Source organism: Lepisosteus platostomus, chromosome 1 (assembly GCF_059453375.1).
Source record: "Lepisosteus platostomus isolate fLepPlt1 chromosome 1, fLepPlt1.hap1, whole genome shotgun sequence".
NCBI lineage: Eukaryota > Metazoa > Chordata > Actinopteri > Semionotiformes > Lepisosteidae > Lepisosteus > Lepisosteus platostomus.
Window position 1 is genome coordinate 24698948 of NC_142611.1, and position 21355 is coordinate 24720302.

A 21355-nucleotide genomic window follows, 5' to 3' on the forward strand; every position below is an offset into this window, starting at 1 on the left:
TTTGGACACACTGGCCGTTACGTGTTGGTCCGGGCTGAGTCTCAGGATGGTCAGGAGACGCGCTGCGAGAATGTCCTGCGCTTCCCAACTGTTCTGGCCTGTGGGCCGTCCTGCCCTGGAATTGTCTCGCACCCTTGGAATTCTTCTTTTTGGAATAGTTCTCTGGGAGCTCTGTGTTGCCTGTTTTTACCTGGAGGAACTTCAGCTCGTTCATTGGCTGAAAGTTTCATGGGCATCAGAGACCCACGTGGGTTACTCGGCCCTACCAGTTCCTGATTGGCTGATGATGAGTAACCATGCCCTCTGACCTTGGGGTTGTAAACCACTTGGATGAGGCTCTCCCTTGGAATCTTGCAGACTTTTAGGTGCCAATGGATGACCATTGATCATGATAGCCAGGCTAAGCTAAGTGCATCGCCATTTGGGAGCTGTCCCTTATCAAAAGAAAACATCTTTAAATCAGCCTGCATGAATAGCTTCTCTGTGTCTGCACCACAGAGATGAAGAGAGAAATGGGGCCTTTCTGGCAAGGGAGCAGAAAACTTAATTCCTGTATTTTAATAAGCCTTGCCGCTACATATCCCCCCTTTTTGAAGGTCACGAGGTCCTGAGACGTTGTTGCCTTCAAACCAAAACAGAGTTAAGTGATGTCCCTTGTCATTAGAACATTAACCTTAAATGTCCACATTACTCCTCGAGAATTCATACAGGAACAAACATGATGAATAACATCCGGAGTATGTATAAACAAGGTAGGAGACATCATCTCAGTCTAGGAATTACACATCAGGAAGTTCACTGTCAATATCTGATACCTCTGTAGTAGGCAGATATTTGGGAAGAAGTAACTTCCTTTCTTTTGACATCCTACCTTTGACTCATTCGTGCTACCCGGAGTATTTAAGAGTACAGCATTCAGAGTGCACTGTCAGTCATGATCCAGCTACCCAGCAGCAATGTTACAATAACACCGGTTCCTGTTCCCAGCCCCCCTGATGAACCACAACATCTGTGTTGGGCACCTGCCAGGGTGGTTTGGAGGTTTGTTCCATTAAAGCAAACTAACTACCTGTACCCCTTCAGGGCTTACTGTTTCTTGGATTTCTATCCAATTCAATAGTGTGGCACCTGAAGGCACCCACGACCTCAAGTTTGGTCTTGTATTGTCTGGTTCCAGACCGTACAGTGTTAAGTCACCAAGCTGTACTATGGCCTCCTCGGGAACTTACGGGAAAACTGATTGGTTAGGTAGCTGCATTGTGGTACCTGTATCATGCCTGTAACAAATGACATGGTGACAGTTAAATGTGATGTGCTGACCAGCCATTTACTTCCCACCTGCTCTTCATGGGGTTTATTAACCTCCCTCTGCTCGTTAGTAGCTTTACACCCTTCATTGGTGGATCGTTTAGACACAGCCAATGGATAGCTTTGGTAACCATACCCATCTCAAGATTTGGAACCAAATTCAATCTTGGATTGCCTTCTGGGTGAGCTATGAGCGATGGGGTTGTTAATGTCACATACTCCTCTACTGAGAAGAGTGGAATCAAGTTGGTTGGGAATTGTGCCATGGGTAGACTGGCTACAGTGGCACTAAGCTCCCTTAACAGGTCTTGTGTCAACATTCTGGCCTGTTGCATACAAGCATAAACCCACTGTATAACACCAACAATCATGTCCACTGGTTGGGGAATAAGGTTTAACCCTGTTGCATAGGAAGTTGCCTGTAGGGTTTTCCCTAAACTTTCCAACTTTTGCTGCTGTTGATACAGTCTGTCACTACCCTCTGGCATCTTTGACACCTGCCTTCTTAGGGCAGTCAGGGTAAGAGTGCCAGTAGCAAACAAACCTACCAAAAATAGCAAATGCACAACAGTGGCGGCAGCAACCAGTCCTCCCAAAAGTCTTTTAGGGTGGCTGATCCCAGTCATCTCCTTCTGAGTGACTGTTGCCTTTCTAAGCTGGCGCAGCATGTACATGGTGTCTTTCTCAGTATGCCATGTGGTATCTTGGGCACCAACATCCTGGAAATCTGGGGAGATCTGACGCAGCTGCTGATGCTCCTCCTCCGTTTCCAGGGCATCTGATTTTTCTATTTGTTCATGCCTGTGCTCTAGGAACCCTGCAGGGGGTGGTGCAGCGGTGGAGGATGCCTGACCCTCGGCTGAGTGGTCATCTGGAGAACCTGAGTGATCTGGGATTGTTACCCCATTCTCACTGTTCAGGTCCACGCTGCACACTTCCTGATTGAGGAATCCCTCTATCGGCATGTTTACAATCTTTGGCTGGGGGTAGGTGTAGGACACCTGCTCGCTCCCCCCTTCCCTCTCTAGGGGCTCTGGGAGCTGCCCCAGCACTGGGATAGCTAGTTCACTGTCTTTGAACTCACTATCACCCACCAGGCTCATGTCAGTGCGGGCGGTGATTCTGACACCCCCCTTTGCCGTGTTCTGCACTAACAGGCGGGTGGCTTGACCAAGCTTCATTCTTTTATTGCTCTTGGCACTGTACACTATCCATATAAATGAATAAAAGTATAGTGCCTCTGAACAGAATTTAACTTGGGAACCCTGAGCTGTGAAGCAGCGATACTTGCCTCCATACCATTGCCCCTTCTCCTACTATGGTGAATATCTGCAGCTAGCTACAGTAGTGTTGCCAGTACTTACTGATGCTTTCAGCATCATTTGAAACCAGTCTTTGCAAAACATCTACTTTAAGTACCTAGTAGTGTGAGCATCTAAAACATTAGATTTTTATAATAATACATTTGCATTAATTCATAAAAAATTTGTTGGTGATATATATATTTTTTATAGTTTCCACAGTTTACTATTATTTCTGAGGAGGAACACACTGTTGCATATACACAATCTGTTTGCATTGTCACAGTGTATGTGTTAAGTCACAAAATACATTAATATTTGGTACAGAAAATTAAGTATGTGCCACCAAATTAATATTAAATGCAAAAAATAAGCATTTTGTGAACGAATCATATTGTTCTTAAAATTGAAAAGAAAACTTTGCTTTTAGTGGGAGAAATCTTATTTTTGGCCACAAAATAACTAAGAGTAGAGTTAGAAGTGTTCTTCATATGGTGAAAAAGACTGAATTTAGTCCCTTGGATGGATGAATGATAAAGGTATTAATATTTTTGTAGACAAATGAAAACTGTTATTCCTTAATGAAATTAATAAATAGATATAGCTAGTTTTTATGCTGAACATTATTATATTACATTTCAAATAGCAAACACTGTGTATATTTCTCAAACTTTTTTCAAATAATTTTACCGGTTGTCATTTTGTGGACAAAAAAATCATGAAATAAGTGACACCCTGTTTTTCATATTTTATTTCCAAGTTTTGTACAAAAATTGTTCTATGTAATAAGATTTTATTTTTGTTAAAAGAAGGAATGTACTATGGCCTTTGAAAACTGTACCAAGTACCACTTAATGCTGTTTATTATAAAACAATACCATGTTTTGTTTGTTTCATTTCTCCTAAAGTATATTAAGAATAACTCCATTCTAGAATAACTCCAATCCTAAATAGAATATAGAGGGTATGTAATACAAAAGGTCATGTAAGTTCTACACATTGTACTCAAGGAACTATAAAGTCTTCAAATATACTGTAATGTTTATGTATGAAATTAAATTATACATCAATTTTCACTTCAGGCTTGGATTTTTGGGTCTTCTCCACTTGGATGTCTTTAACCAGCGGCTAGAGCAAGAGTACGATGCCTCTGTAATTGTAACAGCCCCAACTGTGCCTTACAAGGCTCTTCTTTCGTCAACAAAATCTATAAAGGTGGGTTACCTTTTTAGCTGCTTTGAATTTATTTAGTTTTAAAATACATGTTATCACTAATTCAATTGCTAAGAATGTATGTGTATATTTTTACAAATTTAGAGGCCTTCTGTGGGAGTATTGCATTCGGTTGTCTTTTATAATAAATAGGTGATGGAACCGAATTAAAACCAATGTTAAAAATTCATTTAATGTAAAAGCCATACTGCAGACAAAAAAAAAACACTCTAAGCTGATGCTAAACTGGATGGAAAAATACCAAATAAGTGCATCATAATAAAACAAAGAGATAATTATCTTGTCTGGTGGTCAAACAAAAAACTAAACAAAATTCCAATATGTATATGGATATATCCTAATTTTCCTGAGTTTTAATTTGATGTCTTTAAATCTCAATTACTTGGTAAGTTTCTGTCTTTCAAGGAACAGGAAATCCACTCTGTAAATCATGGCTCCTACTCACATAGATGCTGCTTTTATTGTCTGAGGTAGAAAGAGGGAAAATTATAATGGCTTACCCTCTTACAAACAGAGCTGGTTTCCTAGACCTAACATTTAACAATTGTATTCCTATATTTGCACATCTTTTACACATGTCCCTGCTTTTTTGTACCCATTTAAAAGAAGACTTAGACTTAGTATAGGTTGGATAACTATTATATTACTAGTATAAAATTATAAATCAACTATAATATAATATTGGTTGACCTAATTATTATGTTATAATTATGTCTAAATTTAATTTACTGGTGCTTTAGTGTCTATACAGTAATCCAAAAATACCCTTTAATACACTTGTGATGTGTAACGGAATATATGTTATCAGGTGACGTGCACACTCACTCTTAGATTTTGAAGTACAGGTTTAGATTGTAAAAATATCTGATACATCAACAAACACATTGGCTTTGTAAAAGGTGTTTCTTTCACTTCTTATTGTTAATCTGTGAACTGAAGCGGTATTCACTTTGATACATTTCCTGTCTGTGTCCTGAAGAAACTAATTTGTAGCACTTAAAACCAGATCTGTTAACATAACAAACCTACTTCCCTAGTATATTCTCTCCATCAGCTGATGAATCTTTGAATTTGTATAAATTCTGTAATGCCTCTTTTTATGTGGAGAAATAATGTACAGTGTTTCATAATTATTTGTTTTGCAGGAGTATGGTTCAGAGGATATTACCATTGTCAATCCATCTCACTTCCCTGATAGGTCCCAAGTTTTAAATTATTTTGAACCTGTGGTTATTGGTACCATAATTACACCAGATGACTACATTGGCACGATTATAACTTTGTGTCTGGTATGTTTTTTTTGTAATATGATAAAATATTTGCATTGAATTACTCATGATGTAACATATTATAATATACTTATCATTCATATTAATCACATAATTGTAAATTTAAATGTTTTGACTCTAAGGGAAAAATATAAGTTTTGGGGGGAACTGTCGTTCTCTGATGTCTTATTATTTGTTTTAAATTTGATTTTCTAAACATCTTGTTCTTGACCCTAGATATATTTAGTGGAATTAAAAAGGAGCATATTTAATCTCTTCCTTGTACAGAATCGTAGAGCTGTACAAAAGAACTTGGTTTACATTGATGACCACCGTGTTATGATGAAATACCTCTTTCCTCTGAATGAAATTGTGGTTGACTTCTATGACCAATTAAAATCTTTGTCATCTGGATATGCCAGGTAGGACCTGATTTTACAATAACTGTCAAAATTATCATATTTACATTGAGAAAGTAAAATGCTTCATGCTACAGATGCAGCCATTCAAAATGGGAGGGGTATTTCGCGGTATACCCCGGTGGGCGTGTCGCATCAAAACGCAGCATCATGCAGTGTATCACGCAGTCTATCGCGTCATTTGACGTCATACCGGAAAGTATCCAGAATCACCTTGTAAAACCGCCAGGAGGAGCCAATAAAGCTTAACCTCTCATGTACAGCATTTGAGCTTTTAAATTTAAACTGTGTATTGCAGCATGTTAATCATCAGTCATTAAAAAGTTGGTATATTTTATGAAAGCAAGATTGCTCAGTTGGGCAAAAGTACACAACCTACCTTTATCATAAATATTTTAATTATGCAGAAATATTTTATTTCCGAAGATATTACTCATATTATTAATAATGAATGACCTTGGACAAGCTGTAAACTCAGTATTACGCTGGTCCACATTATTTCTAACCGTCATTGTAAATTAAAATACTTTATTTTTTCATCGACAAAAAGTAACAACACAGCATTCCACTGATCTAACTAACAAGGACGGGACATTAGCTAGCCAATATGATAAAGGAATAAATTACTTTTTTGTTTATTTCTTTAACATATTTATTTGAACATTTCCATCGATTGTACAAGCACTGAAAAACTGTCTAATCCCTAGTTCGTCGGGCATTTTCTTTTAGTATAACAGACACAAAAACTCCCTTGCTTTTAACAGAGCTTTCATAATTTCTTTGTAAACACGTTTTGTTAACACCGGAATCGCAGGTGGATTCTGTTTTTTGGTCTGTTATGGTCTGTAGCTCAAATCCTGTTTAACTAAAAATTAGACGCGAGAAGAGTATTATTGGACAATGTTGTGAGGCTCTGGTGGAATTTCTATGTAAACTGAACAGTTATAGAGGAGACAGGTTGTGTATCGCTTCTTTTGACACTTGTAAAAAAAACATTCCAATGTTAATGCGACACAGAAGATAATGTGGTGTATTGATCGTTAGTGAAAAGATTTAATCATTTAATCTCTTTACTGTGCACATTTTAATCCGCTTAGTATTGAATATTTATATGGAATTTTACCACTAAAGGGAAATTTTAGTGGCTAAGCATAAAACGCAGAGGAGCATAACGAAGGTCATAAAGGTCATATTCGATATTAATTTAGGAACATAAACATATTATGTTAACTGTATGTTGCTGTTATTGGTATTTTAAAGAGAAAATACACACCAATACTCAATTTCTCCTAAAGTATATTGACATTTTTATTTATATTTCAAAATAACACGTTCGTACTGTATGTACAGTACACAGCGGTACCGCAGGTTGAACTGTAGGGCGCAAATCCACCCGAACCCAAAAGCCCAACATATTAATGTGCATTTGCCTGACGCTACGCGGTTTTCATAACTCTCTGCGGGAGTAGTTTTTAATTCAGTTTGAATTATAACTTTATGTACTGTCTTCGTATTTGGCCAGGGCTTTAAAGAGAGGGCACGCCAAAATGTTTCGGTGCTGTCGTCTGCGCTTTAAAGGTACCCCTGTCACGGAAGACTTTGACCTCGGAACGTTCACCCAGCGTAATTATTGTTTCATTGCACTTTGACATATTGTCTTTAAATCAGTTGTTGTCAGAATATCCCCACCTCCAAACAAGAACAAAATTGCAACGATTTTATTAACTGGCTGTTTCAGTAACCTAAAGTATATATCTAAAGTAATAATTTAACAATATATGTAAATGTTTTAAGATATGTTTATGTTGTGAATGTCTGTAGATTGCATCTTAATTTTAGTTTTTGTTTTGTTTCAAATGGCCTTGCAGATCAGATACTGTATCAAGGAACAAAACAATTATCGCGCCTGGCTCCTCAAGGGAATCGCTTTAACATGCTAATGCATTGGTGTAACACTCTGTGTCTACAGTACATTGTGAACAAACCGGTTTCACAGGTATTTTCAACCCCCAACCAATGTTGTTTCATCGGTTGTTATCCTGTAAAGCGCTTTGAGAAGCCACCTTTAAAGGCGCTTTATAAAATAAAGTTTATTATTATTATTAATATTGATCGTATTTTTCCTCCCAGAACTTGTAAATTGCTGTTGTTATTGTTGTTGTTATCCTGTAAAGCGCTTTGAGAAGTATACTGTCCAGCTTGTCAGGTGCATTCTTTTGTAAAATAATAAGTAGAGCTTTGGGCTTATTAGTGCTCCACTTACAGCAACCCAATGTTAAAACATTTTGTCTCCAAATCCACCACCACTTGTATGAATCATAGCCCTTCCAAATGATGCAAATTCCGCTGCAATGGTTGTGTGCAGGAATTATTCAGTTTGGCATCTCCATGTTCAAGTATACACTGCTCTGTGTGCAAATGCAAATGCATTTAAAAAAAGATTTTTTTCTAAAAAGCCACCTTTAAAGGCGTAATATAAAATAACGTTTATTATTATTATTAATATTGATGATATATTCTTCCTCCCAGGACTTGTTGTTGTTATTGCTGTTATCCTGTAGAGCACTTTGAGAAGCATACTGTCCAGCATATTAGTGGCTGTGTTTCTGCGTTGGGTAGCAACGGGTGACTACAGTATGTTCTCAATGACCAACATGAGCGTGCGTGCACACACACTCACACATACATATAATAAATATTATAATAATAAACTTAATTTGATATAACGCCTTTAAAGGTGGCTTCTCAAAGTGTTTTACAGAAAAAAAAAAACATTAACAACAACTAATAAAAAAGCACCATTTCAGTGAGAGGGGTGAGCATGTTTAGTCGAGCAAAGCAGATGTGAATTAATTTTTCGAGCCTTGATACAATTCACAACAGAGTCTAACAGATTTTAAATCGTCAGGCATTTTCTTGACGGCAAAGGTCTCGCGGTGGATGTTGTAATGCATCCATTAATTTCTGGAGCAACCTCTCTAATTCGTGCAACTACACCGTTATGTCGGCTTGTCATTGTTATGTCGGCTCTAGCACCGTCTGTACAAACTCAGACGCATTTTATCCAGTCGAGGCCATTCTCTTCGATAAATTCATTCAGAAGCTGAAATATGTGCGCTCCTGTAGTTCCTGTTGGTAGCAGTTTACAGAACAGAAAGTCGTCATGGGACATGCCCTCAAACTCGTATCTAACGTAAACGAGCAAATTGGCCAAATCGACTACAGACTCAGTGTACTTTTGATATAATCCTTCATTTCAATAATTCTATGAATGACTGTCTTTCAGGGGGAGGGGGGCAGCAGGTCGAGCTGTTTAGCAGCTTTTCCTCCACACATAATACGTGTCAGCTCTTTTGCCAACGGTAAATAAGGTTCTTCAGAAATAGTGTACTGTAGCTTACCTGCTTTAGCAATCCGCAAGCTTGCATTTTTCCGCGTTTCCGTTTTCATTTCTGTATTTATTTAAAGTTTTTATTTCATGCGCATGGGAGCGAAACACAGAGACGCTCGGTGTATTTTTCTCAAATTAGAACAGTTCTTAAATATTTTTCTGTTATCACGCTTTCGTGTGCTCACAAGATTACCTGCGTTTGTAGCACGTATTTCTATGCATTCCTGTGTTTACAACGTTGGCATTGTTCCAAAATTAGCACATTCTCCTTTCTCCCTATTTGCTGGAGATACAGTAGCTTTTTTTAAATACAATTGGTCATTTGCATCCGTAGCACGCATTCCTATAGAGTGGTATAAAATTACAGAGTATCTCTTGTGTCCACTGAACTATTAGCGCGCACTGTATCGTAGTACGTAGGCTGCGTATTCGACACATATTAAAATAAAAAATATGAAAACCCGTCCCGATTTTTCAGCGCACACGACACAGTTCCAGGGTCATTTGGCGTACCACTTGGCGGCACTCCACGTACCACTGCCGGTACGCGTACCACAGTTTGAGAACCACTGGTATAGAATATCAGAACATTGGACCGTGTCTTTCATGTGCAAGGTGGTGATAAACAGTGCCTTGCAAAAGTGTTCAGACCTTTCCTTTGGTTTACCTATTGTAAAATTACAAAATGATACATATTTTGATATTGTATTTAAAACTTAAATTTTCACATTAAAGACTTCAAGGGGCGGTATAAGTTACAGTAAATATCTGCAAAAATAAAAACTGAAAAAAAATGAAATGTTGATTATATTTGGATTCAAACCCATGAACTCAATATTTTTGGAAACAAAATTGGAACAAAAACAACTATAAATCTAGTGATTTACAAATGACTTTAACTATTAGAAAACATTCACTTTAAATTTTAGAGTGTAAAAATCTGTTTTGGGTACTTTTTATTTTGTAAAATGCACACTCAAATTTGGATTTTGATTTTTCATTTTTTTCTTCTGATGAACTCAGTGGTCACATTGGCACATTGGTTTCTGTTATTGTCATACAACATGGTAAAGTGCCTCCTACTAATTATATAGATAGATACTTTATTGATCCCGTGAGGGAAATTGCAGTGCAACAGCAGCTTAACACAGACAACACAGCCATAGTGTAACGAATGATATAATAATAGTACAATACATACAATCCAATCAGTACAGTGAGGGGTGCACTAAAAGAGTTACTCACAGTCCGGACACACAAAGAACAAACTAGAACAGAACAGTACACAGAAAAATCGTATCACACATATGAATATAAATATAGATGTAAATATAGATATAGATATCAATATAGATATAAATGTATTGCACGGGTCCCTGGCATATATTGCACAAAAAACGGTTGTAAACGGGAAAAGAAAAGAAAGAGAACAGATGTAGCAGTAGATGCGTTCAGTCCAGAAACAGGTCACTGTCAATGTTGCCTCTGCCCAGACGCAAGGTGGATGCGTTGTACAGTCTTATGGCAGAAGGCAAGAATAACCTCCTGTAGCGCTCCCTGTCGCACCGTGGATGAATCAGTCTATTGCTGAACGTGCTCTTCATTTCAGCAAGCCTGTCATAGAGGGGATGGGAGATGTTGTCCATGATGGCCTCTAGTTTGGACATCATTCTCCTCTCAGCCACTACCTCCAAGGGGTCCAGGTCAGACCCAATGACAGAGCTTTTTCTCCTGATGAGCTTGTTCAGCCTTTTAGAATCCACTGCTCTAATCCCAGGGCCCCAGCATACCACTGGGTAGAAAATGGTGCTCGCTACCACCGACTGATAGAACAGATGAAGTATCTTACTATATACATTGAAGGACCTGAGCCTCCTCAAGAAGTAAAGTCGGCTCTGTCCCTTCTTATTGATGGCCTCGATGTTCTTAGACCATTCCAGTCTATCGTCGATGTGCACTCCCAAGTACTTGTACGAGTCCACCATCTCCACGCCACTCCCATGGATGTAGACAGGAGTAGGTTTTACCTTTTTCCTCCTGAAATCTACCACCAGTTCCTTTGTCTTTGTTACATTCAGTTCCAAGTGGTTCACCCCACCCCACACCACTCCACAAAGCTGCTGACCAGTCCTCTGTACTCCTCCTCCTGCTCACCCTTGATACATCCCACAATTGCAGAGTCATCTGAGAACTTCTGCAGTTGGCATGACTTTGAGTTGTACTTAAAGTTCGAAATATAGAGGGTGAAGAGGAATGGAGAAAGAACTGTCCCTTGAGGTGCCCCTGTGTTACTCACTACCTGTTCAGACACACAGTTCTGAAGTCTCCCAGACTGTGGTCTGCCTGTCAGGTAGTCAGTGATCCACGAGGTCATGGAGGCATCGACTTGCATCTCCTCAAGCTTCCTCCTTAGAAGTAAGGCTGGATGGTATTGAAGGCACTGGAGAAGTCGAAAAACATGATCCTTACAGTGTTGCCAGCCCTGTCCAGGTGTGAGTAGGCCCTTTGCAGCATGTAGATGATCGCATCCTCCACACCAACACTGGGCTGGTAGGCAAACTGTAGGGTGTCCAGTGATGAGCTGACCAGGGGTCTCAGGTGGGATAAGACCAGCCTCTCCAGTGTCTTCATGACGTGAGAAGTCAGTGCAACTGGTCTGTAGTCGTTGAGGACAGAGGGACGCCCTTTCTTTGGTACTGGGACCAGGCATGATGTCTTCCAGAGCACCGGGACTCTCTCCAAGCGCAGGCTCAGGTTGAACAGTCGCTGGAGCACTCCGCTCAGCTGATCAGCACAGGCCCTCAGAACTCTGGGACAGATGTTATCTGGTCCTGTGGCCTTACCCTGGTGCAGCCTCTTCAGCTCCTTCTTCACCTGGTCAGCCGTGATGGTCAGCCTGGCCTGGGGGATGGTGCTCATAGTGCTTTCAGTGCTGCAGGTGTTAATGGCAGAGGTGTTGGAGAGTGGCAGCTGTGGGGGATGGGTGGGTGAGTACATACACAGAACATAAGTGGACAAAATGTTTCTGTGATCTTATTCCACAGAGGATCATTCTTCTTCTTCCATTTTTAGTTACATCATCAATAAAGACAAGTATGCCACTAACAGTGGCCATTATTTACCCCCATCATGCTTCAGGGATGAGTTGGTGTTCATTGGCACATCTCTAGTTCCTTTCCTTCTAACTTTAACCTTTCCATCACTTTGGCAGTTCTTCATCTTTGGTCTTAACTTTTGTATGTGTGAGTCAATTTCAGTTGAGCTTTTCTTTTTTTGTGGTAATGAGAGGTTTAGAGGTTGAGGTATAGCCTTTGTAATTAGGAATACTCCGTCTTTTATGAACTGTGGATTGTAATAGTTTCACCCCTGAATTCTGGAGGTTGTTCGTAAATTCATTGATATAATGTACTTCGTGAAAAGGCTGTCTTAGGGTTTTTCTCAACAGTTCTGATGTTTTTTTCTTGATTGAGCCAGATTTGACTAGTAATTATAGTTGTAATAAGTACAATAGTAGTATCTAGTAAAAAATTATAGAAGAGATAAAATTTAGTACTGGGCAAACGCCAGACAGATGAATTTTAGTGTAGACAATGCATCCAGGCAGTAAAAATATATGTAGGCTACTTATGAAAAAGACTTATGTGTTTATTGTGACAAAGTGTATATACAGTGCCTTGCGAAAGTATTCGGCCCCCTTGAACTTTTCAACCTTTTGCCACATTTCAGGCTTCAAACATAAAGATATAAATTTTTTATTTTATGTGAAGAATCACCAACAAGTGGGACACAATTGTGAAGTGGAACGAAATCTATTGGATTTTTGAAACTTTTTTAACTAATAAAAAAATGAAAAGTGGGGCGTGCAAAATTATTCGGCCCCTTTACTTTCAGTGCAGCAAACTCACTCCAGAAGTTCAGCGAGGATCTCTGAATGATCCAATGTTGTCCTAAATGACTGATGGTGATAAATAGAATCCACCTGTGTGTAATCAAGTCTCTGTATAAATGCACCTGCTCTGTGATAGTCTCAAGGTTCTGTTGAAAGCGCAGAGAGCATCATGAAGACCAAGGAACACACCAGGCAGGTCCGTAATACTGTTGTGGAGAAGTTTAAAGCCGGATTTGGATACAAAAAGATTTCCCAAGCTTCAAACATCCCAAGGAGCACTGTGCAAGCGATCATCTTGAAATGGAAGGAGTATCAGACCACTGCAAATCTACCAAGACCTGGCCGTCCCTCTAAACTTTCAGCTCAGACAAGGAGAAGACTGATCAGAGATGCAGCCAAGAGGCCCATGATCACTCTGGATGAACTGCAGAGAACTACAGGGAGGTGGGAGAGTCTGTCCATAGGACAACAATCAGTCTTACACTGCACAAATCTGGCCTTTATGGAAGAGTGGCAAGAAGAAAGCCATTTCTCAAAGATATCCATAAAAAGTCTCGTCTAAAGTTTGCCACAAGCCACCTGGGAGACACCCCAAACATGTGGAAGAAGGTGCTCTGGTCAGATGAAACCAAAATCGAACTTTTTGGCCACAATGCAAAACGATATGTTTGGCGTAAAAGCAACACAGCTCATCACCCTCAACACACCATCCCCACTGTCAAACATGGTGGTGGCAGCATCATGGTTTGGGCCTGCTTTTCTTCAGCAGGGACAGGGAAGATGGTTAAAATTGAGGGGAAGATGGATGCAGCCAAATACAGGACCATTCTGGATGAAAACCTGTTGGAGTCTGCAAAAGACCTGAAACTGGGACGGAGATTTATCTTCCAACAAGACAATGATCCCAAACATACAGCAAAATCTACAAAGGAATGGTTCACAAATAAACTTATCCAGGTGTTTGAATGGCCAAGTCAAAGTCCAGACCTGAATCCAATCGAGAATCTGTGGAAAGAGCTGAAAACTGCTGTTCACAAACGCTCTCCATCCAACCTCACTGAGCTCGAGCTGTTTTGCAAGGAAGAATGGGCAAGAATTTCAGTCTCTCGATGTGCAAAACTGATAGAGACATACCCCAAGCGACTTGCAGCTGTAATCGCAGCAAAAGGTGGCTCTACAAAGTATTAACGCAAGGGGGCCGAATAATTTTGCACGCCCCACTTTTCATTTTTTTATTAGTCAAAAAAGTTTCAAAAATCCAATAGATTTCGTTCCACTTCACAATTGTGTCCCACTTGTTGGTGATTCTTCACATAAAATAAAAAATTTATATCTTTATGTTTGAAGCCTGAAATGTGGCAAAAGGTTGAAAAGTTCAAGGGGGCCGAATACTTTCGCAAGGCACTGTACATGTTCTAGTCAATGGGGGGGACACAGTTAAAATATATATTGCTAGATGTTTGTATTTGAATTAAAGGATGTCTTGTTAAACATCTATAGCTCACTAGTAAAGCCTCATTTACAGTATTGTATACAATTTTTATTCACCACAGCATAGAAAAGATATTGCTGCTCTATAATTAGTCCAGAAAGAGCAGCTAGATAGGGTGCTTAAGGGAAAATACTATACTGACAGACTTAAGGAACTGGACCTTTGTAGTCTTGAACAGAGAAGACTATGAGGCAAGGTGATGCAATTATTCAAAATTTACAAAGTTTATCACAGTGTAATCTCTAGCCAAGTCTGGATCAGAGTAACTATTTTGTCCTTTATTTGTGTCTGTAATTCTAACCATGGCAGGGTAATACACAAATTTTACTTTAATTTTAAAGTTGTCTGAAGTAAAATACGAAGCAAAATAACACTAAGAGAAAAGCATACCTTTATGACTTAAAAAATTAAATAGAACTTGACGTTCAACTCACAAGCCAAGTCTTTGCCAATTACCTCTACCTGACGGGTAACTGTTCTGCGTGATAAACTTATTTTCTTAAATTTGTGCTTGCTCTTTGGACAAAGAATATCTACAGTTTCTATCATACACTCCTTCAAAAGCTCCTCTTTAGAGAGCTGCTTGCTTTGTTTAGCAATTTTATATGCAGGCAGGTAGCTTGCCTTTGTGCTGGCCTCTACTCTTGGATAGTAGAAGGGCAGAAAAATACATTTTTGAGCCAGTAAACTAGTGGCTAGTTTGGAAGCTCTATTAGACCACTTCTCACATGTTTGGTAGAAAAATGCCAACTGAGATTGTATTCTTTGAACACTGTGACACTTACAAATTAAACATATAGCCTTTGTTCCAACCTCTGTGAAAAGTATTTTGTAGTCCACACTCTGCATTCACTGTCAATGTTCTGCTTCTTCAATCCACTCATTTTGGCACAGGTTCCCTCACAGTATGATGGACCCACTCTAACTGGTGAATCAAATTCATAAGGCAGGGTTTCCCAAACTTTTTGGATTTGTGCCTCCCTTGACCTGTTAAATTGTCCACATGCCTCCCCTGTGTCAAAAATAAGTTCTATGGCAGTGAGATATTTTACAAAAGATTATAAATTTGAAAAAGAAATGATGGGTCAAAATAAAAACAAAGTTGGTCCAATGTTAATTATTTTTAATCATTTTCAAAACCAATAGGCTTGATCAAAATACTAAAAATACTTGACAACACATTTTATTAAAAATTATTTGAATGTGCAATTAAAAAAAAAAAATAGTCAACATCTTTGTAAAATGCAAATAAAATGACTAAAAATGTAAAAATCTAACATCAATGTTTTTTTTAAAAGGGGGAGAAATACAATGTATTTTTGTTTGTACCGCTTAATGGGTAGGTGGGCTTGTTTAATAAATTGTTAACATAATTCACCAAAAATACTGGGTTGTTTTTTTTAAATGACAATGTGCACCTCCTTTTCAACATTGACTCTTGATCTAAACTTGGATTTGATAACTACAAGTGCTGAACTCTGCTTCACAAAGGCAGGATATTGCAAGGGAAGCAGAATTCATAGAGCTCTGTTGCTTATTCCTTGGTACTCCAATAGTATGAGTTTTTTTGCATTGGGCTACTCGGTATGCTACTTTGTATGATGAAAAAAGAACTTTGCTGGGGACTGTAATTTGGTTAGAAAAAGCAGCTTTCTGTTCATTCATTAAACTTGTGCGAAAAATACTTACGAGGTTTGTTTATCAAACTACTGTGAACAGTTTCCAAATTACGTTTCAATTTATTGGGGAGCATGCTCTCAGCAGCCAACACTTTAAGGCAGACAACACACTGAGGACATTCTTCAGTGTCCACAATTGTGCATGTGAAACCGAAATTCAAGAAACTGTCGTCATACTTTCTGTATTTGCGTTTCCATTTCTCTTTAGAACTAGGCTCCATGCCCTTCACGTTTTTTACTTAAATTTAAAAACCTTTCAATTGCGATCGTGTAACAAAAATCTCACAAAATGACCATTCATAGAAACATGAAAAACCGAAGCCGTGGTCAACTGATATGCTGCTTTACAAACTGCTGTCTCTCTTGCCTAGTGTCATGTGACACAATCTAGCTAGGTAGTGAGTACATTACTACAGATGCAGCCATTCAAAATGCGCGGTACAAACCCGGGGTACGGTAAACTACCCACAAGCCACCGCGGGGCTCCGCAGGGCACCGCGGTAAGTGATTGGCTGGCCAAAATGACCGACAGGGGCACTCATGGTGCATTGGTTGGTAGTGAAAAGATTTAATCATTTAATGTCTTTACTGTGCACATTTTAATCCGCTTAGTTTTTAATATTTATATGGAATTTTACCACTAAAGGGAAATTTTAGTAGCTGAGCATAAAAAGAAGAGGAGCATAACGCATCTGAAGGTCATTAACGATATTAAATTAGGAACATAAACATTACTGTATGTACGTAAACTGTACTGTGTATGGCTGGTCTTGGTAGTTTAAAGAAAAAATACACACCAGTCTTCCATTTCTCCATAAACATTTTAAGCATGAAAGTTTTATGAAACTGTACCCAAATATGCGATTGCTGTATAGAATTAATTTTAATTTCTACCGGACTGTTACACCAAAGCATTAGCATGTTAAAGCGATTTCATTGAGGAGCCGAGCTTTCTTAACTAGTAAGTACTGTACTTCCTTGGTTTTGGATGGGGGAGGTGTCTTTTTGCTGGAAATCTCGCCCCCTTCTACTTTGAAAATACCTCTGAAACCGGTTTAATTCGTCACGGCCAGCACTCCCGCAGAGAGGAGGGTTGTACTCGTTAATGTCTTAGCCGTATTACATCATTATATGTCATTTTGTATTTCTATAAAAAAATCGTTTGCCCAGCCTAACACTATTGTTGTTATTGTTTTTATCCTGTAAAGCGCTTTGAGGAGCACAGCTTTCTCACCATTTAGATTACTTTTTGATACCATCCTTACACAAAGCAGAAACTTCTTGTATTTTCCGATGACATACAAGTCTTTTTTCTGAACCAGGGAAAATCTGATCATGTTTCTCTATAACAATAAAAAACTTTATTTTACATATCATCTTTAAAAGTGGCATCTCAAAGCAATACAGTAGATGTTAACCACAGATTACAAAATAAATACCCAGACAAACGCAAACGTGTTTTTAATAAAATGTTTTTATTCATTCAGCAGAGAGAGAGCGTAAAACCTGGGCGTAACAGCTGTTCCTTTTTCTGATCACTCGCTCTCTGGATAAACGTCTCACCTGTCCTGTTCTTTGTTTTCCTAATTTGCTGATTATGCCTTCTGCGATCCACTCCTGCCCTCACACCTAAAGAAGACTATTTTAAATTTCTTTGCGCGGTCCATTGTGCAATTAACCCTTGTATGTGCTGTCCTTAAGGTGATATCACATAAAGGTGATATTTAAAATAATGTTTTTTATTATTGTTTTAGAGAAGCATGATCAGATTTTCCCCAGTTCAGAAAAAAAGATCTAAAGTATACTAGTTTGTCACTCTTCTCATCCCCTCTTTGCTAAATGGCTTTTGAATAGAGTCACATGAAGAGAGAGGTGAAACAGCCCTACACAGCCCTGTCGCAGTACACGAATATAATTAGATCGTATTAATTTCTTTAGATACGCGATTCTTTTAATACAGTCTTTGCTGTGCTCTTGAGGATCCTTGTGATATTTCGAGCTCTGGTTGAATGATAAGTGTCGCAGTTTAAATAATTTTCGTAGTTAGAAATTATGAAACGCTCTGTTAAAAGCAAGGGAGTTTTTATGTCCATTGCAGTAAAAGAACATGCCTGACAAAGTAGGGCTTGGACAGATTCCAAGTGCATTTTTGCAATTTACGTGGCATTGTGCATTGTGCTGCTGTAATAGTTTAAAATAATTAAAACTCTAAACAGTATCAACTTTATTTATGGGTTGCAATTTAGAAAAAGTCAAAAACCGCACTCAAAATGCAATTTAGAGCTTTCTGGCAAGAGGAGACACCCAAATTAATAATGTAACATGCCACTGTTTGTGCATGAACAAGGTTATACTGCTATTTCCTTAGATACGCAATTAAAAAAAAATTTTTTTTGAATCCCCGGCGGAACACATTCCATAAGAATCGGCGCTTTTATATATCGCCTTTAAAGGTGGCTTCTCAAAACGCTTTACAGGATAAAAACAACAATAACAGCAACAACAACAATATTGTATTTCATTGCACTTTGAAAACCAAGTAATAACTTAACTATATGTGCAAACGTTTTATGATATGTCACTGTTGTGAATGTCTGTGGAGTGTATCTTATTTGCCTGTCTGTCCTGGCTCTCTCGCTCGCCCTCCCACCCTCTCTTCCTCAATTCAATTCAAGGTGCTTTATTAGCATGACAGATGGGTACAATCAGTGTTGGATATTTACTTTGCTTTGAGATTCCACTTTTAAAGGTGATATATAAAATCAAGGCTTTAACTCCGCAAGTCTGAGTTCTTGTGTCTGTCCTATCCGAACCCGAAAGTATTACAATATGTATCTTTATAGCAGGTGGTGTACAACTTTTTAGCATAGATTACACTTTTATAAAATGTATTTAAAAAATAAAAACGATTACAATCTAATCTTTCCACGTTTGATCCCAAGATCCCAAGAAAAATAAATCTAAACGGGGAGAAAGTTATGCTGAAAGTTTATTAAGATACTTAGAAGACAAAGATATCAATTTATGTTGCATTTGTCTGATTGTGAATAAAAAAAACACATATAGTTAAACACGCGTTTACGATTTAAATCAAAACGCGATTTAAATCAATATAAATGTATATATTGTAACGCAAAGGTGACTATTCATTGTTATTAAAAAGACTTAAATTCAATCACGTTGTGATATTTAGAAATATAAATTTGTTTGGTGCGAGTGAGGTTTTATTTAATCTCTGACCAAGGGAAACGTTTCATTTTTTCAAAGAAATGTTTGTTAAAAAAAAAGTCGTGGCTCCAGTGGGATTCGATCACAGACCGTGTGACGTGGGAGTCAGGAACCTAACCCACAGCGCCACCGGCAAGGTCACATTCAGAGTGCTGAAAAAGCACTACAGAAACATTATCAACAGACAATGTACAGCGTGAACTATTCTTGTGTTGCGGTACATGAATATAATTATATCGTTATTAATTTCTTTAGATACGCGATTCCATATTATATTCCCTTTTAATCAAATTCTAAAAGTATGCTTGTTGACTCTGGTATCACGTTAGTTAAAGACTTCGGTGATTAAAATGTTTAGGCAGAAATGGAATACTGGTGTGTATTTTTTCTTTAAAGTACCAAGACCAGCCATATACTGTATGTTTATGTTCCAAAATTAATATCGTTTATTGTTTACAGTACAGTTTGCATACAGTAATATGTTTATGTTCCTAAATCAATCTCTTTTACGAGCATGTGAATGGCATGGTGAATCGATTCTCAAAAATTACTGTACTTTGCATGATTGGAAATAAATGCGTGATTGCGAAATGCTGTGGTGTTACTTTTACAAAGACGGTCAATGAAAAAAAGAATGTGGACCAGGGCAATACTTTGAGTTTACAGCTTGTCCAAGGTCATTCATTAGTAATACTATTAGTAATATCTTCGTTAAAGACTTTGATGGCGACAGCTCAAACATGAGAGGTTGAGCTTTATTACCTCCACCTTGCGGAAATTCCGGATACTATTATTTTACTTGCGTTATTATAGGAGAATTTACGGTAACTCGCGGTAGACTGCATAAAGCGCACCACAAAATAATGCAGTATCGCCCGCGCATTTTGAATGGCTGCATCTGTTGGTAGCGTACTAGGTAGCGACTTTGGCATTTGCTCAGATATCCCTTATTATTTGAGGTTTAATGCAGTAAGTTATGTTTTGAGCACAACCATGTGACTTATTAATTTAATATTAACAGAATGGTAAAGTATGGTGTTCATTGTACATAGACTATACATATGGATGATTTTTAGGTATGGTTGCACAGTTCATTGAAACTGAAGCTGAACAAAAATCCTTTCTTGCATTCCTTGCTAAGCAGTGGCCCCAAATTTATGACCTTATCTCTTCTTCTTTTGACTTAAGAATCACCAGGTCTATTTTGTTAATATTTTTGGTAGTGTTTGTGCAACTCGTATCTCTCCTTGAAAGAGAGGTTCATAGTTCATAGTTCTTATATCCTTTGTGACTCCACAAGGAATGCACGCGCCCTGTTATTCAGGCATGTTCCAAGTGGGGATGCATGCAGACTTACTGTACTTGTTAGCAAAAAATGAGTATACATGATGGATTAATATCAAAATAGTATGCTTTGCAGACCCTCCATACTTCTCCAGTGACTGTCAACTTTGAAATACCACTCTGCTTGAAAGCACCCAACTGAAAGTACAGCAAATGTTAGTCTGTTTATATATTTTCTAGCTGTTCCTCTTAATATTTTTAAGATGCATATAATCTTTGTGCATTTTTAGCTTTGACTATGAGGATGCAGGATACCAACCAGCTGACCTAATAAAGATGGACATTTTGCTAAATGGGAAGCCTGTGGAGGAGCTTGCAACTATTGCGCATAAGTAAGTTACTTTGCAGTTCCTTTACTACTGTAAACATACACTGTGGATTCTAGATTTTAATCTCTTTTCTTATTTTGTTTGTGAAATACTTCTTAATGTTTCAAGACTGTCAATTCAAATTCAGAATTAATGTTGTTTTTTGGACATGATGAGGGGATCTGTTCACTCTAAACTGATTATGCAGCCTCAGTGAATGAACCACCATTGGTCTCACTGAAATTGTACCTAGTGTTTTTCTTATATTGAAATAATGAAAAATAATGAAACTTCTTAGAAGTGAATGGAAAGCTCACATGTATGATTTGTTCAACAGGTAGATGCTAGTAAATAGTGATAGAAATATTTGTAGAAGTCAATTTTTTACTATTTCCAAATCGCTAATACTTGGCAATAAATTGTTTTGTATTTTGGTTTTATTTTACTTATTTTACTGATTTTACTTATCCCTTTTATTCCAGTTAACAATACTAC

At 38.1% G+C, this 21355-nt stretch overlaps 1 protein-coding gene across 4 annotated transcripts in view; it reads left to right on the top strand.

Annotated features, from left to right (window-relative positions):
• Nucleotides 1–21355, top strand: part of guf1 (GTP binding elongation factor GUF1) — a 42809-nt gene that overhangs the window by 11138 nt on the left and 10316 nt on the right. For 2 of the 4 annotated variants that reach the window (XM_088627481.1, XM_088627492.1), the window contains exons 11-14: nt 3692–3824; nt 4988–5131; nt 5399–5532; nt 20783–20884. In XM_088627481.1, coding sequence (XP_088483607.1) covers nt 3692–3824; nt 4988–5131; nt 5399–5532; nt 20783–20884 — 513 coding nt within the window. Of the gene's footprint in view, nt 1–3691; nt 3825–4987; nt 5132–5398; nt 5533–5606; nt 7636–20782; nt 20885–21355 lie in introns of those variants that run through there. The other 2 variants (XM_088627513.1, XM_088627503.1) reach the window with 2 other exon arrangements.